The sequence below is a fragment of the Anolis carolinensis genome, chromosome 3 (assembly GCF_035594765.1).
Source record: "Anolis carolinensis isolate JA03-04 chromosome 3, rAnoCar3.1.pri, whole genome shotgun sequence".
Taxonomy (NCBI): domain Eukaryota; kingdom Metazoa; phylum Chordata; class Lepidosauria; order Squamata; family Dactyloidae; genus Anolis; species Anolis carolinensis.
This window is the reverse complement of record NC_085843.1, coordinates 276,374,760-276,401,952: the sequence shown is the minus strand read 5'-3', so window position 1 is coordinate 276,401,952 and position 27,193 is coordinate 276,374,760. Positions and strand designations below refer to the sequence as shown.

General features: G+C 38.9%; 2 protein-coding genes across 8 annotated transcripts in view; one reads left to right on the top strand and one right to left on the bottom strand.

The window, feature by feature from the left end:
* mcf2l2 (MCF.2 cell line derived transforming sequence-like 2) overlaps window positions 1–27,193 on the top strand; it is a 196,908-nt gene that overhangs the window by 91,573 nt on the left and 78,142 nt on the right. The window lies entirely within an intron of this gene.
* b3gnt5 (UDP-GlcNAc:betaGal beta-1,3-N-acetylglucosaminyltransferase 5) lies at window positions 175–23,338 on the bottom strand. Its single transcript, XM_003218097.4, has 2 exons — window positions 23,124–23,338; window positions 175–3,862 (listed from the first exon to the last, which is right to left on the bottom strand). Exon 2 carries the CDS (start codon window positions 3,526–3,528, stop codon window positions 2,389–2,391), a length of 1,140 nt encoding a protein of 379 aa, XP_003218145.2. The 5' UTR covers window positions 3,529–3,862; window positions 23,124–23,338; the 3' UTR covers window positions 175–2,388.

The following is a 27,193-nucleotide window of genomic DNA, read 5'->3' as shown; positions in this document are numbered from 1 at the left end:
TTAAGACTCCTTAATTCAAGATCATTTTTTATGAAAAAGGAGTTCTTCCATCATGACGGAACAAGGAATTATATTTGCTGGTGTTGTTAATAACGTACCTTAAGGTAAATAAGCGTTCTGTAGAGAAAATTTTAAAGAATACCAAACGTGACTGCAGGAATCAGTACCCAACACTTTTAGAAAATACACAAAATTGTTTATTGAAAACAGGTTTTGTACAAAACATATGGTAACAGAGCAAGAGTCGAGAATAAATAATTGTCCTTTTTTGTAAAAAAAAATTATATCAAATAGCTGCAAACCAAACAAGTAAAAACTAGCATAAGAAATAAACACTTTTGAATAACAGTGTCAAACTGGTACCTGAAGCGACCATTCAGGCTAATGCAGTTTTACTTGTAAGCAAAATGAAGAAGAAATAATTGCCCTGCATCTGGAACACTGAAAAACCAAGGAATTTCCAGTTTTAGAAATCTAAACACAGTGCTCAGAGCACAAACACCTAAGAAACCATCAGGATCTCCTTTCTAAGGAAAAGAGGGCCTCCATAATTTCTTTTTATTGTCCTCCTATGCTAAAGTAGTACAACTATCTGTCCCTTTAAAGCTAGCTAATAAATAATTTTTAAACACAACAGACCTGCTGTAAAACACAAACACGTAACAGCCATTTCAAGAAGTCAACAGAAATTATAGGTACAGCTTATTCCTGATGTTTATCAAAATGCTTAAGGAATTCATCTGAGGCAGACAGATTATATACCTGCTTGCAACATTCAAGACTGTCAAGATCAGAATTGGATAATTATTACTGGAGTTCCTACACCATTGTGATATTATTCTGAAAATTGTTAGAGCAGGAGTGGGACTCAGGTGGAGATTTGGTTGGACAGCAAATCCCAGCACTATTAACCAGTGGCTAGCTTGTCTAGAGACACAGGGCACTATAGTCTAATGACATTAGGAGAGACAGAAATACCTGGGTTAGAGTAATATAGAAATCTTACCCAGTTAAACCCATATTTAGATTACTTTTTCCTGTACTGTTTGGATTTATAGGCAAATCCAGCAATTTTCTCTCTGCCCAAATTATGGCAAAATATATTTTTACCATCATACATGTTAGAAGACATGGCATGAATTTCAGCCCACACATACTATTTCATTTCACTTTAAGAAAGAGATGGTACAGCTGCTTAATACCTACCTACTGTAAGTTAAACAAATAGGGAGAGGCGTTTTCTGTTGTAAAACTACTAAATAGTAACATCATTCCAAACTTCGCTTGAGGGAAGGTTTTTATTTGCATATGGAGTTGGCACCGACATACATTTTATATCTTTCTTAACTTTAAAGAACATTATTTTAAAGAGTATAATGGTGTGAATTGGGAAGTTTGTGCATTGGTAAATTTGAGGAAGGTACATAACCCAAGTATATTCCTCTGAAATTTTTATTCAGTAGTTGTATTTAAAAATGCTTCCTGGTTCTCAAATGTAATGTGAACAAATGGAGAAGTGAATATATTTAGAGTGAAAACCAACTTAGGGGTGGGGAACTTGTAATTGTACATGTTGTTCAGAAATGGGCTGGAGTGTTTGGATCTATTTTCTTCAAAGCATACACTAACTTTAATTATTTTTAAGTTCCTCATACTTTAAGCACCAGTGACCTAATATCTAAGCATAAACAAATAATGCTTCATCCCACCACTCTCGCACAAATCCTCATCTAACTTGCAGTACAGGCCATTGGTGGATAGTAACTGAGTTTTACAAAATTCTGCAAGGATAAGTATATTCTTCCCATAAATTATCTATTGAGTGAGCCATTTTTAGGATTAATCCAACAAGTGCTTAAACCAATGCTAGCACCACTTACATGGGAATAAGGTTTCCCAAGTTGTTTTTGAGTGATCTGGTCAACATAGTGGTTAAATGTGTAGCCACTCATTAAGACCTTGGATTGAAATGTGCTTGTGCTTTGGAAGGGCATGGGAGGAAAAAGGGTGAAATGCTGCCTAACCAATACAGCGAGGAATTTGTCTTACCTACAGTATCCATTTACATTGTCATCACTGAATGTGTTTTTCAAAATTCAGTTTAATTTTATATTGAATTTTGTTCACATTTAAAAGTGTAAAATTTTTGATTTTTAGTACTATCTAACCTGTTCTCAAAATGAGTTGGAGAAAAGTAAACCGTAGTATATGGAAACTAAAGTGTTCGGCTTTCAGGAAATTGGTGAAAATAATGTAGTACATGGGTAAGCTTTCACATTTTAAGTTTTTATGTAATATTTCACGTTCACTTTTGCATGTATCTTGGAGGAAATGGCCAAGATCTCTTATTTGTTTTGGCTCAGTAAATCTTTGTTTGATCTTCAAGTATTAGGAGAATGCAGCTAAACAAGGATAGGTGTCCTGATAGTATAATTTGCAAAGAAGCATAATGTTAACTATTCTGCAATATACTGTACCCCAAATGCCAGATGAAACGTTTTTCACTTTGGGATCTGTAGCTTGCTTCCAAAGATAGTGAAGGTCTTCTACATGTCCATGAGAGGTCATCATTTTGTTGTAAATACAAGGATGATATGGAGCTTTTCCTTCCCCAGAAAAAAACAGATGATGTTGTGGAACAATTCCCATTTTGTTGGCACAGAGACCCATGAAAACATCATCTATATATAGGCTTGAATTCAGAGTCAGTGAGGCTTCGTATACTTTAGCTGCTACGTCACTCGATATCACATATGCAGCTCCTGCTGTATAATCAGGATAAGCAAGCCAAGGATACATGTCATATGGAACATAGTATTTGCTCTTCTTATCTCTTACGGGAGGTGCTCCTCGATGAACACGTCCAATCCAAAGATTCTGAACACCAATTTGTGCTAGATTTTGGAGGTAAGCAACAAGGTTTGGCATGTGAATAAATATATCATCATCTGCTGACATAACAAACTTGGCATGAGGGCAAAACTTATTTACCCAACTGAATTGTAAGAGTAACTTATGAGTAAGATTGTAAAAGGTATCCAAGAAGTCTTGCTGAATCAGGTCACCATACATCTTGTCTTCTGCCTGGAGCCTTCTTTGCTGTTGGTCTCTCTGTGTAAGGTTGCTTGGCTGCCCCAATACAAAGAGGGTCTTTATGTTGGTCCTAAGATAGTAATGGACATACTTTTCATTACCCCACGTCTGTCGAATTGCATCTCTCCGGTGGTAATTTTGAGGTGCAGTCTTCACAAACAGCAAGAGGAGGACATCTTGCCCTTGACATTTCTCCTTGTGATTGATCAAGTATTGATAGCCTGTTCCTCTTTCCAGACTATCTCTGTTAACAGACAGGCTTTCATTCACAAAACTATAGCTATTTATGAGGTATCTGTAGGAATAAGATTTCATGTGGCCCACAATATTACTCTCATCAAGTGGTCCCCAAAAAATCATGAGACAAAGTAAAAAGCAAGTGGCAAACAGCGGCACAATTTGGCATCTTCTAACTCTTCTTGGATAAACATACATTCTGATCCACTTTCTTATGTCTGGCTCCAGTTAAATGTTTGTATTCTGTCAACAGAGTTCTTGTGAGAAGGTTCAAGATCTCCCCTTCAGAGATAGTGTTCATTGTAGAGGCATCCTACCTCTGGACAGTAGTTGTAATATAACCCACATACTTCTTTACAAGTCATATTTCCTCCCAAGTTGTTTTGTTAGTATAGGTGGTATGCAAAAAGGTCTTGACGATATCACCTGCTGAATATACACCTTCCTCTGCTGCATCTTCAATAGATCGAACTACACCCTCAAAACAAATGTTGTTACAGCTTCAGAAGACAGAAAGGCGATAGACAGTGATCTGCAAAAAAGAAAAAAGGAAAGGAAATATGTTACCAGTTTAGTCAATCTTTAAGTATGAATCATAAGGTTCTAAAATGTTTTGACCTTTTGACGTTGATCAAAAGAGATGATAACCCCTAAGTATCAAATCAAGGGATAGATTATGGGGAAAAGAGATCTCCACATTATCTCCCAATTTCATCTTCCCCACCCATTTCCAGTTTATCTCTACAGAGTCTAGAGTTCCATGCCTTTCATTTCACTACATAAACCCCTTCAGAAATGCTGTTGTCTCATCAGATAGTAAAGAGGGTTACTAAGTGTAAGGAATTTAAAGAGTAAGTGTAAGGAATCTGTTTGCATGTGGAGCCTCCAATGGTGCAATGTGCTGGCAGGACTGATGACTTGAAGGTTCAGTTGCTGACTTGAAGGTTGCTGATTCAAATCCAACCTGGAAAGCTCCCTTTATGAGCTCCCTTTATCAGTTCCAGCTCCATGCGGAGACACGAGAGAAGCCTCCGACAAGGATGGTAAAAACATCAAAACATCCTGGCATCCTCTGGGCAATGTCCTTGCAGACGGCCAATTCTCTCACACCAGAAGTGACTTGCAGTTTCTTAACTCACTCCTGTCACACATAAAAAAATCTGTTTGGACTCCCCATCATACCACGTTTGCCTATTAAGTAAGGAGCATCAGTAGGGGAGTGAAAATCCCTATGAGAATGACATCTATAAAAGACAAGATTTTTGGATGATCAATTCTCTGTTTAATTTCTGTATCTTACTACTACTTCATGGTTGGATCCTATGCCATCCCAGCAATATTTCAATACATATTATTTGTGCAAACAACAAAATAGTTTCCATGGAGTACCAACATTCAGAGGAAAGGTTGTTCCTGCCATCAATATGCTGTAGCAAACTGTTAAAAACACAAGAAAATCTCAGTAAGAGGTATTTTTGCTTTACTTCAAAACAACTGATCACCATCTAAACCTCTCTTCTTAAAACATTTTTTAATTGTGTGTATGCACATGCCTTCAAGTCATCAACTTATGGAGACCCCATAAAATTCATAGTGTTTGCTTAGGCAAGAGAGGTGGTTTTGCTAATCTTCTGAAATATAACCTATAGGACCTGATACTTGTTCCTAACAAAAATAAAGCCAACAAATACTCACCAGGGCTACAAACCTGCTATTGGAAGAAGTACTTAAGCACTCTTGGCATCCTGCCTATTTCTTCATAACCTCACTTGGGACCTAACTGTCCTGAAAGCATAATGTGGCCCATTTGTTGGAAATTGTGTCTATCAAAATTCACTGCTGTCTTCTCAGGATCCTAACAACCAAGAGAACACACATCTCCCAGGGTCTTGGCTTATATAGTTGGAACTACATCTATACTGTCTGTGGCTTTCTGTCATTGTGTCCAAATTAATGCATGGAACTGTGTCATCTTCCGTCTCTGTTTTTGCCTTAGGACAGGCCATCTGGCATAGGCAAAGTTGGCCCTCCAGCTGTTTTTGAATTCAACTCCCATAATTCTGGGAGTTGAAGTCTAAAACATCTGGAAGGTCCAAGTTGGCCCATGCCTGTTGTAAATCTATGAAATTGGATCCAAAGCCAAAGACTTTCAATTATTTGTCTTATGGGAAGAGACTTGCTTATTTTGTTCTTAATATATGCTTCCCTTTGACGTCTAGTAATCCAGATTGGTATGCACCAGGCATGGGCAACTTCGGCCCTCCAGGTGTTTGGACTTCAACTCCCATAATTCCTAACAGCCAGCTGTTGAAGTCCAAAACACCTGGAGGGCTGAAGTTTGCCTATGCCTGGTATACACACTAGTGGTTCTCTGCTTCGTATTCCAAATATTTCGGACTTCAGCTCCCAGAAGCCTTTATTATTGGCAATTCCGGCTTTAGGGAACCAAAGCTGAAATTATTTAGAACCAAAGATCAATATCTGCAATACGGAGTGCAATTGTACAGCACACATGCACTTGTTCAGTGCATTTCTGATGTTCTGTACACAGGTTCTTAGGGTTTAAAACAGATTAAAGAAGTAAAATCCACATTATTTGATTTGAACTGGTTAATCCCGCAGTGCAGACACGGACAATCCAATTCAAAGCAGATAACGTGGATTATCTACCTTGATACGCTGGATTATCTGGCAGTGTAGAAGGGCCCTGAGAACCAGGGGATTCAGGATTGCATTTACTAGCGTATCAGTCCCATTGAACCCAATCAGACGGCATAGAATAACAGTAATATTTTTCCCCATTCTGAATTACTTTCTTTCTGCAGCACAGTTTATAGGCAGGCAATTGACTTGCATATTTATCATTAAGTATATTTATATAGGATGAGGCAATGTAAATATATTTACAATCTTACATCCTCAACATGGCCTAACCCAGGCTTGGGTAAACTTTGGCTCTCCGGGTGTTTTGGACTTCAAGTCCCACCATTCCTAACAGCCTCAGGCCCTTTCCTTTTCCCCCTCAGCCGCTTAAGCGGCTGAGGGGGAAAAGGAAGGGGCCTGAGGCTGTTAGGAATGGTGGGACTTGAAGTCCAAAACACCTGGAGATGTGGGCTAAATGTCAGGAGAGAATGCTTCTGGAACTTGGCCATACAGCCTGGAAAATGCACAACAACCCATTTGTTGAAAATAGTTGGTTTTTCCTCTCATTACAAACATCGGAAGGAAACTACTAATGTGTAAGGACACAGTGGTGATCATAAACGGATATAAATGAGTGTTTAAAAACTCCCATTAGCAGAACATTTGCTGTATGCTCAGTTTCCAATCCTAGGCCTCACATCAATGCCTTGAACTTGCCTAACCGTAATAATAATAATAATAATAATAATAATAATAATAATAATAATAATTTGTTTATTTGTATCCTGCCACCATCTCCCGCAGAGGGGACTCGGGGCAGCTCAGAGAAATATCAGATACAAAACAATAACAAAGTACAATACATCAATAAACAATAACATGCACCAGTTATAATATTTAAACGTTAACCAGAAAATAAAACACACTTACTACAAACACAGAAATTAAAAACAGTGAGGTTGTACTGACAGATTAGCAAAGTGCACATTATAAATTGCGGACTCAGAAACATAAAGTGCCACAGATTCGTATAGCCCTAACCCTTTGATGGCATATTTACTGAATAATACTCTTATATTTCAGAAGGTTTTAAACTCCCGATTTGTTTCCCAATATGCTCAAACAAAAGTAGGATAATGTTCTGTCCAGTGTGAAGCTCTTTGACATGTATGAAGAGAAATTCAGGTGAAGACTGGGCCCGGGCTGTGGCGCAGGCTGGTGAGCAGCCAGCCAGCTGCAGCCAGCTGCAACAAATCACTCTGACCAAGAGGTCATGACTTCGAGGCCAGCTCGGAGCCTATGTTTGTCTTGTCTTTGTTCTATGTTAAGGCATTGAATGTTTGCCTTATATGTGTAATGTGATCCGCCCTGAGTCCCCTTCGGGGTGAGAAGGGCGGAATATAAATACTGTAAATGAATATAAATACTGTAAATAAGACTGGTTGTTGCCCTCAGGGAGGAGATATGGGGACATCTCTCGACGGTAGAATCAATGCAGTTTGACGCCATGGCGCAAAGTTATGGGTCTGTGGGAAGTGTAGTTAGCCTTCTCTTCCAAAAAGTGCCTTACCAAACCACAAATCCCAATTGGCTGTGGGAGTTGTAGATTCACAAGGTCTCTGGCCTTCTTTCGCCAAACTACAACTCCCAGGATCCCATAACAATTGAGTGATGGCCATTTAAAATGGCGCCCAGTTTCATAATTCTCCAGTGAAGATGCATCCCAAATCTGAGGGGAATTAACTTAGAAAGGATCCAATTGACAAGAGGACGATTTTGTATTTATTTTTACTCAGAAGCCACAAGTGTGGAGGAAAGCTTCATCCAGCTTTATCTGAAGTTTTAAAGATCTATGTGAAGGAGGAAGAAGCACACAGGATTATTATTATTATTATTATTATTATTATTATTATTATTAAAAAGGCCACCCTGCTGGGATCTGCACGCATCATCTGAAAATACATCACACAGTCCTAAACACTTGGGAAGTGTTCGACTTGTGATTTTGTGAAACGAAATCCAGCATATCTATCTTGTTTGCTGTGTGATACAATAAAATAATAATAATAATTTATAATAATACATCATACAGTCCTAGACACTTGGGAAGTGTTCGACTTGTGATTTTGTGATATGAAATCCAGCATATCTATCTTGTTTGCTGTGTCATAATAAAATAAATACAGGAAAATAATAATTTTATTTATACCCCGCCTCCATCTCCCCTGAAGGGGACTCAGGGCGGCTCACAGATAATATTAGATAAAAACAGTGACAATAAACTATATATCAGTAAACAAAAACATACACCAATTATAAAATTTAAACATTAACCTATGAAAATGGAAACACACTTAATAAACACGGAATTAAAAACAGCGAAGTTGAGTAATAGACTAGCTAAAGTGCACTTTGTTATAGGTTGTAAACTCAACATAACAGATTACCTCAGGCAATGTAACACAGCAAAAGAAACCTTGTGTAGTTTGATACAACTCCAGAAAAGTGAAATGCACCTCAGAGTTGACACTTTACACAACTAAGTGCTGTTGTTGTTGTTGTTGTTATTATTATTATTATTATTATTTATTGATACCCCACTTTATCTCCCCCGCATAAGACTCAAAGCGGATATCACACAATGATCTCTATAAGGGGTTGCCTCAGCCTGTCAAATTAAATTAAATTAAATTACTAAGGAGCCTGAGGATGTTAGGAATTGTGGGTGTTGAAGTCCAAAACACCTGGAGGTCCAAAGTTTGCCCATGCCTGGTTTAAACAAAAATTGTTGGGGTTGTTTTGTACAATGCCACAAAATGGATCCTTTTTATTATATTCATGCAGTGAAAGGTTAACTTTATGGATTATTAGAAAGCTTGAGCAACCACGTTTTAATAATGTGTTTTATGAATGTCCGATGTAAGTTAATTTTTTAACTGACTTATAGTGTATTGTACAATTTCTATATGTGTTTTTTGTAAGCCACCCTGAGTCCCCTGTTGAGTGAGAACGGCGGGATATAAATATTGTAATAAATAATATAAATTAATTAATGTTGCAAACCTTTCTTTTTAAAAGTAATTTGGTTTACAGGGTTGTTGTGTGTTTTCCATGTTCCAGAAGTATTCTCTCCTGACGTTTCGCCCACATCTATGGCAGGCATCCCCAGAGGTTGTGAGGTAACTTTACCTCACAACGTTACCTCACAACCTCCGAGGATGCCTGCCATAGATATGGGCGAAACATCAGGAGAGAATACTTCTGGAAAATGGCCATACAGCCCGGAAAACACACAACAACCCTGTGATCCCGGCCATGAAAGCCTTCGACAACACATTAATTTGGTTTATTAAGCCAAAATGGTTGAAACCCGCCAATTGTGCAGAGAGCACAACTGCACCTCAGAGCCCTTCCTCACAGTCATACAGGAATCACCCAGAATATCGAGGCAGAAAATCTCACAATATCTGCTTTGAACTGAGTTATCTGAGTCCGCACTGCCATATATTCCAACTCAAAGAAGATGTGGGATTTTATTCAGCTGTATGGAAGGGGGCCTCTGAAAGGAGGTTAAAAAGAGCCGCCATTTTCTACTTTTCTCCTCTCTGAAGAATAGGCCTTCCTTCCCACATTCCTCCCTCTGACAGTCAAGGACAAAAACACCAATCTGCAATCGCACACCCTCTTTCCTAACATGGATACTTTCCTCAAAACACTTGCTCTGTTGTGCAAATAAGTTTTATTTGAAGCCACCCAACAACTTGGGATGGTAATGACAACAATTAAAGACATGGCCTTTTCCGACAAGCCTTCGACCTTATCTAGATCCTTTTCAAACACGTACAAGGACCTTTAGATTGTCCATCAAGCAGTTTACTAGTCTGAGATTGTATACTGTTTTTACTTGCAGCAGTCACTGTATTTTATTGTTTTAATTAGGGGTGTTGTGATGTTGTGTTGGTTGTTTATAACGTTCATGTTTTGTTATTGCATTTTTGTATATTGCATGTTACACCTCCCGAGTCCTTCTGGGAGACTGTGACAAGGTACAAATAAAGTTCATTTATATATTACAGTAGAGTCTCGCTTATCCAACACTCGCTTATCCAACGTTCTGGATTATCCAACGCATTTTTGTAGTCAATGTTTTCAATATACCGTGATATTTTGGTGCTAAATTCGTAAATACAGTAATTACTACATAGCATTACTGCGTATTGAACTACATTTTCTGTCAAATTTGTTGTATAACATGATGTTTTGGTGCTTAATTTGTAAAATCATAACCTAATTTGATGTTTAATAGGCTTTTCCTTAATGCCTCCTTATTATCCAACATATTCGCTTATTCAACGTTCTGCCGGCCCATTTATGTTGGATAAGTGAGACTCTACTGTATTTAGAACTGAGACGGCCACTTCCCTCAGCCTCCAAATTGTTATGGTTTGCAAAGACACTGTGCTGTGTGTGTTAACTGGAAAATGAAGTGCATGAAGCCGATTGGCTGAGCCTGCAAAGATCTGGGGATTGATTTGATACTGTTTCTGTTCTGCTGCTGCAGAACAAGTTTTTTGGTCAAGTTTTTCAGTGCTGACTGAATACTGCTGGTAAAGAGAGCTGTGTACTCAGAGAGGCCTTGCTATTTTTGAGGCCTGATTACTGCTGAGAAAAGAGGGTGACGAACTAGGACTGTATTCTTCTCTGAAGCAGATTTGTGGACTGAGAAAGGACTGTTTATGACTATGGAGTATGTGATCAGAGGGGCCATTATAAATACTACTGTTTGTTTGTTGTTGGGATTTTTTGTCTCTTGGAATCAGTAAAGTTTCTGTATTTTTGTTCAAGCCATTTCCCTCAGCCTCCAAATTGTTATGGTTTGCAAAGACACTGTGCTGTGTGTGTTAACTGGAAAATGAAGTGCATCAAGCCGGTTGTCTGAGCCTGCAAAGATCTGGGGATTGATTTGATACTGTTTCTGTTCTGCTGCTGCAGAACAAGTTTTTTGGTCAAGTTTTTCAGTGCTGACTGAATACTGCTGGTAAAGAGAGCTGTGTACTCAGAGAGGCCTTGCTATTTTTGAGGCCTGTTTGCTGCTGAGAAAAGAGGGAGAAGAACCAGGACTGTATTCTTCTCTGAAGCAGCTTTGTGGACTGAGAAAGGACTGTGGAGTAAGTGATCAGAGGGGCCATTATAAATACTACTGTTTGTTGTTGGTTTTTTTAATCTCTTGGAATCAGTAAAGTTCCTGTATTTTTGTTCTACAAACCTGAGTAGCATGTTATTGTTCTGCGGGTGATTCTGGATTACAAGCACACGTAAGAGCTTCCATTTATCATCAATCCGTAATACAAATCGCAACGTAACGTATTGAAAACCCTTGGCCTAATATAGGTTTTGTGTATACTGTTATTGTTTTTATTATTTCAGGGATATATCTTTCTGAGGCTGTTAGGAATTGTGGGAGTTGAAGTCCAAAACACCTGGAGAGTCCAAGTTTGCTCATGCCTGATATAGAAGAAGTTGTTGTGGTGCTAAAGCTTCAGTGCACCTTTCCCTGTGATAATTTATTAATTTTTTATTTCCAATATTTATATCCCGCCCTTCTCACCCGAAGGGACTCTTCCAGGAGTGAATTTCCCCTCTAAAGGGCAGATTTTTCTCATTTCCTGTTGTTTCACCCCCATTCATAACTATGCGTTGTTTTTAAGTCGGATGTTTGTAATTTGAGGACTGCCTGTAATCTGTTTCATCCAATAACCCTAGCGTTGGAAGACCATTGTATGTTTCAACAGGTTTTGCTCATTGTTTTTCTTTCAGACAAAATGGGGAAGGAGCATTGTTAGAGGAAAGTGCACTAATTACTGTATTTACTCCAATCTATTGCTCACCTTTTTTTTGGCTAAATCGCCTTCCCAAAATTAGGGTGTGCATTATATTCGCATAATATGGCAATCTTAGCCCAAGCAATAGGGGAAGCATCTGCAGCTCCTATTTGAGGGATTCAACCTGTAATTTAATTGCCATGTCTTAATGCTATGCAATGATGGGATTTGTAGTTTGGTGAGGCATCCGCACTCCTTTTGTTTTAGAGGAATTCTAAGCAGGCAGCCACTTTAATGGCCATATCAGAATAAGTGCACCTTTTGCTGCTGTGCATTACATTACTTTTTTTGGTTTCAGTGTTTTGAAAATTGAGGTGCGCATTACATACGATGGCTAATTAGACTCAAGTAAATATGGGTACTTTGTAGATTTTATCTAGTCCAGGAACAAAGCCTCGAAAAACTACTTTTTGTCACAAATCTCAAGCCAGCCCTGACCACTGGAGAGAGGCGAGGCTGGTGATTTCAAAACTTTTCAAACTCTCTCCAGGATTCTACTTCTTCCATCTGTCAGATTCCTATCTATCATTTTGTCTTCATGCCTTTCTTCTCCTAATTCAACCTAATGAAAGTAGAATGAAAACTTATTTGGTTTTACCGATCAATATATTTTTGGGTTGCTGTGAGTTTTCCAGGCTGTATGGCCATGTTCCAGAAGCATTCTCTCCTGACGTTTATGGAAGGCATCATCAGACGTTGTGAGGTATGTTGGAAAACTATGCAAATGGTGTTTATATATCTGTGGAATGTCCAGGGTGGGAGAAAGAACTCTTGTCTGTTAGAGGCAAGTGTGAATGTTGCAATTGGCCACCTTGATTAGCACTGAATGGCCTTACAGCTTCAAAGTCTGGCTGCTTCCTACCTGGGGGAATCCTTTGTTGGGAGGTGTTAGATGGCCCTGATTGTTTCCTGCCTGAAATTCCCCTGATTGTTGAGTGTTGATCTTTGAAAGTTCTTTCTCCCACCCTAGACATTCCACAGATAAATGAACCCCACTTGCCTAGTTTACAACAGACCTCACAACCTGAGGATGCCTGCCATAGATGTGGGGGAAACGTTAGGAGAGAATGCTTCTGGAACATGGCCATATAGCCAGGAGAACTCACAGCAACCCAGTGATTCCGGCCATTAAAGCCTTCAACAACACAATATGTTTTATTTTCAATTTACATATTCATAAAAAACAGTGAAACAAATCTATATACATGTATATATGCATGAACCAATACAGTACTTCCTAACATCTATATTCATGTTTGGTTATGTTTTGTAAGAAGGCAGACCTCCCAGCAATAGAAGAATGGATACTCAAAAGTCTTTAGAATAGCAGAAGTGGACAAATTAGCAACGATGAACAAAAACAAAACAAAAACACACACACACACACAAAAAGGCTTTATCAGGGACTGGGAACCATTTCTAAACTTTATAAAAAAGAAAAAGTCTTATAGAAGGCTTCCTAATTTAACTTGCTAGAATATGTGTAGGGAATTTATAAATAATAAATAACAGGCCAGAAGAAAAAATAGAAAAACAATGCCATAGGAAGGAAGAACAGAATTACAGTATATATAAATGTCTCCAACCCAAAGGACAGAATGTAACTTATTTGGTTTAAAGAAAGTTAGAAATGCTAAAATTTCCTTATCCCACCATTTAATAAGAACTCAAAAGTATCACGTAAGAAGTTACTATGAAATATTAGATGCATATTCAAGAGAAAACCGCTGCTGAAATCCAAGAAACATTCAATAAATGTGTATAATAATACAGTCTTTGAGAGTTATGAATACCATTCCAGTAGTGTTTTCATTAACTGGGAAGCCTAATAACAAAAAATAAGTATTCCCATTTCTTCTGTGCATGATTTATATAAGCGGTTCTTTTAGCCAATAGCAAGGAAAATAAAGATGTTGTAAATCAAAAATATGAAAACTGTTTCATCTTAAGACACATAACTGGTTACTCTCAGGCATATGCTAAATTGCCAGATTTTTAAAACGTTATAGGATTCTGACTACACTTAAAGAGATTTTGACTACTGTACCTGCATCTACTCCCTGTTGAAAGCATATTTTGTATTGCTTTTTTTTTCAGGTTGTGCTGCAGCTACATAAATTATGCATCTTCTTATCAGAAGTATAATATTTAGTACTTCTCAAATTGTGGTGTATCATGTAACTCCACAAGTGTTCTGTCCCCAATCATCTTTTGCATATGGCAATTTGTGAAAAGGAGTCATTCAAAGAGCATGTCCCACATCATGGTAGAAAGCAGGACTTGCAAGGTCATAGCACACAACAGAAGATGCGGCCAAGTCATACTTCTGTGTTTAGTTATTCATAAAACCCTTTAACTCCATCTCTTTTGATCAATCCCTGACTTTCATGCAACTTCTAATCTGACAGATGAATGGGTTGATCTAGTCCATCTTCAAGGAAATGCCGTGGGGAAAGGATAGTAAACTGCACTGCCAATTTTTAAATGGATGGGATCACACAGAAAGGCTATAAGCACATATTTATTAAATTCATATTTATTAATGTAATCTACGGTATATATTTTTTCCAATATATGACACCCAAGGCAGCATATCCACACTGGCATCCATTTATTTGTGAATACAGCATGTATTTCACTCACTTTTGCAATGTTCCTTTTGGGACTCTATTGTTCCCCCTTCTTCATTTGCTCCCTTGACTAACACCATTATATACACATTTAAAAGGCTACTGTTCTCATGAAATGCAGACTAGATCTCTCTGGGAGAATCTAAAAATCCAATAGGCTAGAGCCATGATAATGTCAAACTTCTATTACTCTACTATGTAGAGTAGGTGCACCCCTTCCATCTAGAATCCTCTAATACTGACAAGTGGACACTACTATACAGACCAACTTCAAAACACTGCATAGATAACAAATAGATGTTTAATGTATTTATTATAGATGTTTATAGCATTGCCTTCTGCCTTCCTTAAGTGATGTGAAGTAAAAAAAACTCCAGTATTTTCAAATTACCAATTAAAACTAAAATGGAGACAACTTAAAAACCTAAACCAGACCCATGGTGTGTAAATACTCTTACTAGATAATCAAAACATAACATTGATTCTCTGTTGCTTTGCATATTTTGTTTACTTTCATTTAAAATAAAGACCTTCAAAGTAAAAATGGTACTAGCATACTTTTCACATTTTCCTGTTTGTCAGATTAAAATCACATCTCGCCATACACAGGTGTTTTTGCCAACTGTTTTTATCCCAGTATATGCTTCATTGATGACAACCAATATGAATTCTGATTATCATACTGAACTCCTCCACCTAAGGAAACAATGACTTTTAATGAACCAAGATGTTATGCTCTAGAGCAGGGATCCTCAACCTTTTTTAAATGAACACTTTTAACTAACATAAACTTACCCAGATTTCAAATGGGAATTTTAATGGGTGCCTGCTTTTGAATGATGAGATAGTCGAGTTAAGGCACTACAGTTCCTATCATTCAACCCCATCACCTTTACTGGCTAGGGCTGACTGAGGCCCCATGTATACGCAAGCCCTAAATTAGAGGTACGGCATCAGTAAGCACATCTTTTCTGACCCCATCTGCAATTTTAGGTATAAGTTGGAAGGTACATGTTTATGGCCAAAAAAAACCAACAAAAAAAGGAAAGGAAATTTGTCAGATTAATTTATGTTACCCAGCAAAAACTATGGTGGTTTTATGTGGACAGGATTATGTTAGGCAAATTTAGGAAATAAGTACCGTATATACTCGAGTATAAGCCGACCTGAATATAAGCTGAGGCACCTAATTTTACCACAAAAAAACTGGGAAAACCTTGACTCCAGTATAAGCCGAGGGTGGTAAATTTCAGAAATAAAAATAGATACCAATAAAATTACATTAATTGAGGCATCAATAGGTTAAATGTTTTTGAATATTTACATCAAGCTCAAATTTAAGATAAGACTGTCCAACGCTGATCAAATCATTATTCTCACCTTCTTCAATGTAAATGTGCTTATGTATCCTTTTAATAATAATAGAGTAAAATAATACATGTAATAATAATAATAATAATAATAATAAATACAGGAAAATAATACATGTAATAATAAATAGAGTAAAAGAATACATGCAATAATAATAATAATGTCAGAGTGAAATAATAAATGTATTAATAATAATAATAAAAAAAATAGAATAAAATAAATGTAATAGTGGCAACAATAATAGAAAAAAATAATAAATGTAACATATATTCTCGAGTATAAGCTGACCCAAATATATGCCAACCAGGACCCTCACCCAAGTATAAGCCAAGGGGGGCTTTTTCAGTCCTAAAAAAAGGACTGAAAAACTAGGCTTATACTTGAGTATATACAGTACTTCTGTGCTTTTTTTCCTAACCAGTTTGCTTGGTTACCTGTGAATCCAGAGTAAATTGTTTGCCACAAACCAGGTTTATTACATTCTTATGCTTTGCTTACTATGCTAAATATTAGGCCGAGAAGCAAGGGTATTTAAGTTCAGCCTTCTAGACTCACACCCAACATACCTGTCAGGAAACAACGCTTCCAGGTCCACATGGGGGCAGCAGCACAAGCTTCCTTGTGACATACAAAAATTAAGGCATTTATACAGAGCCTTTTTAAAAAGCCTGTCCTATTTAAAGTCAGTTCCAGTATTACTGTTTTTAATTAGTTGTATGATGGTCAACAGAAAAAAAGAGCCAGTGGTTACATCGAAGACATGTCAAATTGTTGTATATAGATAGTTCACTTTTGGGCCTGTTTTGATGCTAATGGATACCCCTGGATTTTAAGCTAATGTCTGCTTTAGTACCTTCAGTGGTGACTGATTCAGTCTTTTGTGTGCTTGACCTTTGTTGTCTGGTTGTTTGCTCTTCTCCTTGTTATGTGCCTGCAAGTCAGCTCTGATTCAGATGACTCATTCTTGGCAAGATTGTACTGAGATTTACCACTAACATCCTCTTTGGTTGGGAAAGTGTCGTTTTGCCCTTTGGGTTTCCATGGCTGAGCAGGAATTCAAATCCTAATCTCCTGGACTCCTAGTCCACACTCAGCCTACTACACTCTACGTCATGTTTGATACTAGATCAAGCTTTGTTGGAAAACGATTGTTGGGCATTAGGATAACCTTACTGATCTGAGCCAGTTGCTAGTCTTGGGCTCACATTTCTAAACAAAAATCACAGCAACCAGTACAAGAAGAAACTATATCTCTGTTCTACTGTCCCACTCCAAAAAGGTGCCAGTCAGAGAGTTTTTGCAGAGTCTTAAGCACCTTCCCAAATTCTTCAGAGAAGCAAATATCCAGTAATACTGTTTAGCAAATAGCTGCTATAAACAACTTGTGTTTGTCAACCCAGCCAATCAATGACTTGAAGGCAAACAACAACAATCCTAATTAACTTGATTATCTCATTGGCCAGAAGCAGGCCCACACTTCCCATTGAAATCCTGATAGGTTTATCTTGGTTAACATTGTTTTTATTTTTATTTTAAATTGTTCATTTGTTGTTGTTGAGTTTTTTTATACTACAAATAAAACATGTGCAGTGTGCATAGGAATTTGTTCGTTTTTTTTTTTCAAATGATAATTTGGCACTTCAACAGTCTGAAGGATTGTGGAACCACCCTCTGCTTAAAAGGTTTGAGGACCCCTGGCATACACTATAACTGCAGCCATAGTTTAACAGAAAAAAATGCTGTCTTTATATCTGGAACTGGTCTGGAAAAACAGGTTTGCGCCTACATGCTGTACCTGCAAGTGTAACAGTGGGTTCCCAAAGTTTTAGCAAAAGTACCTTATTTCCCAGGCCATTTCCAAGAACAATTATCTAGACCAGGGGTCCTCAAACTTTTTAAGCCGAGGGCCGGTCCACAATCCTTCAGACTGTTGAGGGGCCGGATTATCATTTGAAAAAAAAATACAAACAATTTCCAATGCACACTGCACATGTCTTATTTGTAGTGCAAAAACAACAACAACAACAATGAAAGAACAATACAATATTTAAAAATAAAAATAATTTTAACCAACATACATTTATCAGGATTTCAATGGGAAGTGTGCTCCTGCTTCTGGCCAATGAGATAGTCAAGTTAATTAGGATTATTGTTGTTGTTGTTGTTGCTGTGTGCCTTCAAGTCATTTCAGACTTTGGGCGAGCCTAAGTCTAAAATGTATTTATTTATTATTTATTTATTTACTGCATTTATTTACTACATTTGTATCACACCCTTCTCACCCCAGAGTGGCTTACAAATTATATGTACATACAATATATTATATTATTAGCATAGCACAATATTAGCATTATATATTACTTTATTGAACTATACTGTAATATTATTAGTAATATTATATGTAATATAGAATATATAATTAATATTATTATATGGTATTATTATTATTATTATTATCAATATTATATGTATATACAATATATTATATTATAAAACTGAGGGCGGGGGCCAGGTAAATGACCTCGGAGGGCTGCATCCGGCCCCCGGGCCTTAGTTTGGGGACCCCTGATCTAGACTATACATTTGTTTTCTTTTTTAAAGGGCTTTCACACCTCCAGTTGGTAATAGGAAAAGTTGCCAAATCAAGGAGGGGAGGATTTATTACACACAGTGAGACACAACTTTTGCAAATTCTTTGCATTCAGAGAACTTGGTTGAGGGGGCAAAGGAGCCTTTTTGTGCTACAGAGCATTGAGACCAAAGCAGGAATACATTCTGAATGAGCTATTTCTGCAGGCCTGACTGTGAAGGATTATATAGAACACCGCTTTAGTTCAAAAGACTGTAGACAATTATCAATGTTGTTGTAAACTATGCTAATCTAAAACGTCATAGAAGTGCATACTCCTTAAAAAAAAAAGCTCAAATCTTTCTTCCATTATATGCTTCTCAAAGATACCATAACCACAGTTTCCTGCTCACTTATGAAGCAGTGAAACCCTGGTTTGCTACTTCTGTTCTCATTTGAAGAAATACTGCAACCAAAAGACAGTATTATAAATCAACCGAGTGGGTCCATAGACGTTCAGCAGTTCATGTGGTTTTTTAACTATGAATATGTTTTAATGGTTTTTAACTGGGAATTTTAAAATACTGTTTATATTTAATCCTGTTTTGATGTTTGCATATTTGTATATTTTAAATTTTTTGCTGATGCTTTTATGTTAAGCCGCTTTGAGTCACCTGCAGAAGAGATAAAGCGGGGTATTATAATATTATTATAATAAGTTTCAACAGTGGGATACATTACCATATATGGCTAACCTAGAGAGATTCAGCTCTCTTCCCAACTCCCTTTGGCTTAATTAGCCTTACCCAATCGGTAGAAGAGTACCAGAAATACAGAATCCCATAAAAATTGTACAATGTAGAAAGGAAAGTGGGAAATACTTCTTACTAGGTATACGGGAAACCTAGGTTATTTTCACATTACCCCATTATAGCAAACTCCACCTTAACTTCTATGGCTGCATGGTATCAAATTCTGGGGCCTGTGCTGAGGTGATACAAAAATACCTCTCTCAAAGCCTTAGACCTCTGGATTCAAGATGAAATTGCCATGGCAGTTAACATGTAATCATAGTGCTTTAATTGTGTAGTTTGAAAGGGCACCTGCTTCTGAGTAGGCGTATCTACGTAGGACTCTTTGAAATCATAAGTTCCCCTACCAACATATTGTTAGGTTTTAGCCAAAGCATATCCCTTTCATAATCATAAACTCACAAAATAGTTATTCCTTTTCCCTGGAAATACCGGGAACTGCAAGAGTTATCTTGGCACATTCTACAACTATTGGCACATTTACAATTTCATAAGCATGAGGATTCTTTAAATAACAAAATTGTTATCGAGACTTAAGTGTAGAATGAAAAGTAGCTTCATTGTAGAATTATCACACAGGCTGTTTTCCACAAGCTTCTGTATTAGATCTTTGGCCCTTTTAACCCAACCAACACTCACTAAACCAAGTGAGTGTGTATTAAACAGAAAAACTTCAACAGGTAACATTAGAAGAGATAGGGAGATAACTGCCGAGAATCAATAGTAGCTACAGAAAAAAAATACATCCTTAACTCTGCAATAGGACCAAAGCTATTTATTTCATAACCATGGTTCGGTTGGGATCTTCACTGCCAGGAAATGCAAAGCAACATAATTTCCATCCTCTCTCCGGGAAGCTATAAATGTTGCTTCGCATGCTATCAATACACAGAACAAGAAGTCTTACCACACCTTTAAGACAAACACAAATGCACAGCCCTCCTATGACCCCACATTCAGGATCTACATTCAAATATTAATACCAACTGGAGCAAACCTAAGCAATCAATGTACACAAGTGTCTTAATGGTTTCTGTTGATTCAATAGATCTGTTCCAATTTGGGAATAACAAATTGATTTAGGCCTTGAATCAGAGGTGGTCCTACTTGATAGAGCATTGTATTAATTGCCATCAACTTGCCTCCCATCCAGGAAAACGATATAAGGCAAGCATAGACATTGCAAGAAAGGCAGGTGAGCAGCAAAGTAGAATGTTTTTTCTGGACAGTACTTAATAGAAGGAGATAAAGTAAGGAATTTCACAGGCAGCAACTGTTTACCTTGCCTGTTGTAAGGTACTAATAGAGGACTGGATAGAGCAGAATTACACTAATTCCCAGTTTATGTCATTGTTTTGTGTAGATGCACTGCTTTGACTTCACGATGAAACTCTTTGTGTCTCCAGCCCTCCTCCAGCATCTCCCCAATGCTATCATTGCTAGGAGGGAAAGAGAGGACTTGTCAGGTATAAAGATACTTATTTTGTCAAGTCCTTATCAACTATTCCTTTTGTTACCTCTGGTAACCCTGTCTTTCACTCCGCTGATGCCATGGGCATCAGCTGCCACTGATACAGAGTCATAGTTATTTAGGTGTCCTTGTTTTTAGGGTGAACATGCAAGCAGTATCTCCCAGGGGTATGTGTCTCCATTGGCAGCAAAAGGTGAGCATGATTTCATAACCTGCAAATGCCTCAAGGTTTCAGAGACGTTCGGCAGGCAATTCAACATGGTGTAATTACTGGAGGCCTGGGACTGTTGGAAATGTCTTCCCATCCCTTCCCACCAGCAATTCTCTTCTAGAACAAGCTTAGAGTCAATAGCACACTCTCTCTGGCTAATTAATTTCTGAATTACAGGTATAACAAAATACAAATCACCCTCCCCATCTCTCTTCCACACAGGAAGAGGGAAGTTATCACTTGCGTAAACATGGCAATGTGATTCTAAGAAGGACCAAATCATCTCATCAGCTGTTTGGAATAAAAGATAACTATTTCCCAATGTTAAAGATGATAATCAGAAAGCTATTGACGAAGGGCTTGGGGTGTGTTATCCAGGGGACAAAGTGTACAGAATATGCCCACAGTGATTTCCCTACTGCTACCAATGCAAAGTCTCCAGAGTTTGGAAAGGTGACCTTTTGTGGACTATCATGCCCAAAATCCCCATTTAGCTGTATATACTGCAGTAGAATTAATGCAGTTTGACACCACTTGAATTGCCATGGTTCAATAATAATAATAATAATAATAATAATAATAATAATAATAATAATAATAATAATAAAAACTTTATTTATACCCTGCCACCATCTCCCCGTGGGGACTTAGGGTGGCTCACAATGTTACAAAAGTAACAGCGCAAATACATTAACAATATACACAGTTTAAAACACAAGAAGATAATAAAATGGAAGTTAAAACAAAGGTTTATACAACAGTAATAATATCAAACAACCACGATGCTGTGGAATCATGGGAACTATAGTTTTACAAAGCTTTTAATAATAAATAATAATAAACTTTATAGATCACCCTATCTCCCTAAAGAGACTCAGGGCGGTTTCCAACAATATGGCAACCATACAATGCCAAAAGAAAACCATACTAACAGTTTGTTTGGTTCACTTCTCTGCCAAAGTGCTGGTGCCTCATCAAACTACAAATCCCAGGATTCCATAGCATTGAGCCAAGGAAGTTAAGGCGGTGTTAAACAGCATTGATATGAAGTGTATATCCAACTCTAGAGAGGGTTGCAGAGACTGGGATAGTCTCTGAACAAATCCCGCCCTTCCGAGGAAAATCATCTATTTTCCAAGCAGGCAAGAGCAGGCGGCCATGGAAACGCCTTTTCCTTCCTCCAACTGAATAAAGAGCAGTTTCTGCCTTCCCTACACTGTATGATTTGGCATGCACCGGGTTTATTTGTAAAGAAGGAAAGTCGAACAGGAGAGCTTTTCGAAACAAGGCAGCCTCCAATCGACCCTCCTCCTAGGCGACCTCCTTCCCTCGCCATGAGCCATTTTGGGCGACTGGGGAAGAAAGGGGAAACTCTTGGAGGAGTTTGGAGAAATCCCAGCGAGGAAGGGGAAAGACAAGCGGGGCAGCTGGGAAAGGGCAGGAGAGCACTCGGTTCAGCCACCACCCGAGACCCCTTCCTAGGGGCAACAACCGCTCTCATTCAAACTGCTCGGCATTGCTTTAAACCCAACGCGTTTTCTTTCAGGAATCAGGATGTAGCAATTTCGCCAGCAGCCAAGGCGCACGGGAGCAGGACTTGCTCGTTTTGCCGGGTGGGAAACACCCAAAGAAGGAAACGGGAGGAGATAGTACCCTTCTCCGAGATCCCTATAGTTGCATTTCGAGCTCCTTTTAGGAAAGTTTGTCTTGGAAGGAGGAGAGGGGGCCTTTAAGAAAACTAAGCTCTAAGCTACCGCCCCGTCTCCCCCAAAAGCAGCCGAGGAGGAAAGAGACCAACACTCAAATGGTTTAAATCCCCATGCCTTTACCCCACTCCGAAGACTTTCCAAGCCAAGGAGCTAATAAAGAGAAGCAAGCCCGAAAAGAGCAAGAAAGCAAGTCCTCGTTTGTGAAAGAGGGATGGGGGTGGCTTTTGGAAAAGAGGTGCTTCTTTCTTTTCAGCCATTTCCAGAGTTTTGGGCTGAATAGACACTTCTCTCCTCCTCCCTTTAAAATCAGGAGAGTTGGGAGAGAAGAACAAGAAAATTCCCTCCGAAATTTTAAGGAGAAAAAAGGCAAATTCGATTAGTTTTTTTTTTGTTTTGTTCAGTTGAGGCAGCTTTTATACATCTTTTGTGTCCGACACTTGTGTCCACGGCACCCATTTCAAAGCCCCCCCCCCCCCCCCATTCTTCGGTACTTACCAAGCCAAGAGCCCCCGGCGAGCCAAGGGAGAGGGCAGCTACTCCTGAGCCTGCATGGCGAAGCCAGGCACACCGAGCGGGGAACCTCCACATCCCGCCTCCTCCCTTTCATTCAGGCCTTTGGCGAGGAGCCGCGCTGATTGGCCCGGCCACGGAAGGGAGCGCCTCTGCAACTTCAGAGCCGGCCGCCCTCGCTTTGCAACACACAACACACATCACCGGAGGGAGTGCATCTACACTGGAAGGGAAGCAGCGTGACATCACTGGAATTGTCTGGCTCAATGCTACGGGATCGTGGGAGTTGGAGTTTCACTAGATCTTTCTGCCAAAGCATGCTGGTGCCTCGCGAAACTACAGAATCCTAGGATTCCATGGCACCGAGCCATTCCAGTTCAAGTGGTGTCAAATTGCATCAATCCTCGCCTCTTTTGTTTGGTAGTGCTACAAGCCATCTGCCTGGAATTTGCCATAAAGCCATGCATAGAGAAGGGTATAAAGAACAGAGTATCAGTTTCTTTTAAGCTTCCCAAATCACGTTGGGATGATGAGACAGTGAGGGGTTATAACAGGCATGGGCAAACTTGGGCCCTCCAGGTGTTTTGGACTTCAACTCCCACAGTTCCTAACAGCCTGGTTATAATCACTCCCCACAAAACCTATGAAGCATTCCTTCTGCCCAGGCTTTTAATCAATAAATGTGAAGATGACAAGGACTGAACTATGGACGAAGCATGAGGAAGAACGGATCTGATTTTATGTTTGAAATGTATATTTTTAATTCATAATGTATTTTAATAGTTTCAACTGTTTATGTGCTGTTTTTATTGGTTTGTATGGGCATCTAATTGTTGCCACTGTTGTAAGCCGCCCTGAGTCCCTTCAGAATAATAAATTCTGTTCAGCTCTGAGTCTTTATATCACGCAGTAAGTTAAACCACTAAGCTACTGAACTTGCTGACCAAGAGGTCCGCAGTTCAAATCCGGGGAGCAGGGTGAGCTTTCGCTGTCCGCCCCAGCTTCTGTCAAGTTAGCAGTTCGAAAACATGCAACTGTGAGTAGATCAATAGGTACTGCTCTGGCAGGAAGGTAACAGCACTCCATGCAGTCATGACGTTGGAGGTGTCTACGGACAATGCCAGTTCTTCAGCTCTGAGTCTTTGTATCACACAACTTTATCCATGGAGCCCTCAATGGTGCAGCAAGTTAAACCGCTGAGATGCTGAACTTGCTGACCGAGAGGTCTATGGTTCAAATCTGGGGAGTAGGGTAAGCTTTTGCTGTTAGCCCCAGCTTCTGCTAAGCTAGCAGTTCGAAAACATGCAAATGAGAGTAGAGCAATAGGTACCGCTCCGGCAGGAAGGTAACGGTGCTCCATGCAGTCATGCCAGCCACATGACCTTGGAGGTGTCTGTGGACAATGCCAGCTCTTCACCCTCTAGCAACATACATGACTAGACTTAATGTCAGGGGGAAACCATTACCTTTACCTATCCGTGCTCACTCCACTGAAATCAGTGGAGCTTAATCATTATAGTATTTTCAGATATAATATCACACCTTCTATTTGCTTTCTATTACAGGAAGGATAAGATATAGCAATTCTAGACAAAACATATACAGTACCTGGGAACCAATTTCCAACCTTTGGATTGCAGTTCACAGAATCCTCACCAGTATGTCTAGCATTCTGGAGGCTTGTAGCTTCAAAAAGCTGCTCTTCTTCCTATGGCCTTGTTATAGTCACAGACTTGCTCTGTGCTCGAAGTAAACAGACTAAGATCGGAGTGTTCACTTAATGTTACCCAAATATCCAGGCAAACCATATTTGTGTAATATGCAGTTATATGATTTCTCCCAACAGAAGTCCTTTTTGACCACAATAACAGGTTTTGCTGAAGGTCTTATTTTGGTGACCTTCCTTGTTTTCTTGCATTTGTTATTATTGTTTTATTTAAATGTGTGAATTTTCAATTTATCAAGCACTACTTTTCACAACTAAAGATAAAAATCTACACTGGTTACAATGTTGTTAAGATCATTTTAGTTTTTTGTTCTATGTTTAGCAACAAGATATGCCCAGAAATAGAAAGAACGTGGCATATCAACATGCTTTGTTTGTGACCCAATGTGAACATTTTGCTGGAAAAGTAAGTTCAATTGGATTGAATTGAACATGCAAGTGAATCAACAATTTGAGGGAGGAGAGATGAAAGTAGGTTTTCTTGGTGTTGCTGAAACTTTCCTTGAAAAGATACACACGAATCTGTTACTGTGGACACTGCACTATGTATGCTCATTCAGATATTAATTGTACTGCATTTAATATTCATAACATCAACAGCATTTGAGTATATTTATCTAAAGGTGGATAGCAGGACAGAATAGGGATCCTGTTGGTGTATCACCCACCCCACTGCTCAACAGTCTCCCTTCCTGAGCTAGCCAGGGTGGTCTCAGGGTTGGTGTTGGGAGTCTCAGCAGCTAATAATGCCGGGAAGCTTCATCATCCATGCTGTGACTGCCCTGTCGGGAGAAACTCATGACCTCCATGACAACCATGGGTCTGTCCCAAGTGGCGTCTGGTCCTACTCATGCTGCTGGGCACACTTTGGAGCTTGTTTTTGTGCAGGATGAAATGTTGGTGATTGTATTGTGGAGGAACTTGCCACAGTTCCGTTGTCATGGACCGATCACTATCTGGTTAGGTTTAGATTCACTAGGACTTCAGGCCTTCTTGGCAGCTTTCGATACCATTGACCATGGTATCCTCCTGGGTTGTCTCACTCGGATATGACTTGGAAGATCTATTATACAGTGGCCCTGTTCCTTCCTGGAGGGCCATAACCAGAAAGTGGTGCTGGGACACTCCTGTTTGAACCCTGGCCATTGTCCTGTGGGGTTCCTTAGGGTTCTGTTTTATCTCCCATGTTGTTTAATATATACCTGCTACCGCTGGGAGAGGTCATCAAAGGTTTGGTGTACGGTGCCACCTATATGGAGATGACATGTTCAGCCACGAGGGATAGCCTGTGATGATGATGAGATGATTACCTGACTATGATGAATGTTATAAGTTGCTAAAGATCTTGTAAAACCTCACAATCGCATTGTAAAAGTGTGTACACGAACTCTTACAAGTCAAGCAGCCATTAAAGCAGTGGTTCTCAACCTGTGGGTCCCCAGATGTTTTGGCCTTTAATTCCCAGAAATCCAAACAGCTGGTAAACTGGCTTGGATTTCTGGGAATTGTAGGCCAAAACACCAGAACCACTGTATTAAAGACATAGGGGCCAGGGCAGAGTAAGAAATAAGATTGGGTTTTCAACCGTAGTCTGTATTTCACACAGCTGCCTGCATTGGGAACATATGAGTACAGGATCTTCTGCAACTTTACTAAAGTCTTAGGGTGCATCTACACTGTAGAATTAACACACTGTTTGATACCACTTAAACTCCAGTGATTCAATGCTACGAATCTTGAAATTTGTATTTTGGCAATGCAACAACGCTCTCTGATGTTAAGTTGCTAAAGATCTTGTAAAACCTCACAATCGCATTGTAAAAGTGTGTACACTCACTCTCCACTTGTAATGTGAGAAAAGGCATCATTTAACTTTTCTACCTTCAGCATTTGCTAACACTGCCAAACATTCCTGACCATCAACCTAATCCAAATATTTGAAAAGTAATGGTTTGCATTTGAGTGTTGCTCGGTTCAAACCTATATCTATACTCTCTGATCGAATTTTCCTTCCTTCTTTGTGCATCAAAACCAATAGTGTGTTTTTGGTTGTTATTTTCTGGCATCTGACATCAGAGAAAGAAACAGTAGTATTGAAGTTTCCAGTGTGTTTTTCTCTTTAATAGCCTTTTTTTCTATTTCTTTTGGGAAATTAACACCCTAACGCTCTGATGTTAAGTTGCATACTTACATGCAAATAAATGGCTAACAAAATGTTACTGGCAATCTTCATTATCATCTCTGTAAAGTGATGAGAAGCCAAATTTGGATATTATCTTAAGGTTTCTTTTTATATCCCTGTGATGGTGACATAGCCAGTTGTCATTTT

Coding starts and splice junctions, on each gene's coding strand:
- b3gnt5 (XM_003218097.4), bottom strand. CDS start 3,528: ATGTATGTTTATCCAAGAAGAGTTAGAAGATGCCAAATTGTGCCGCTG.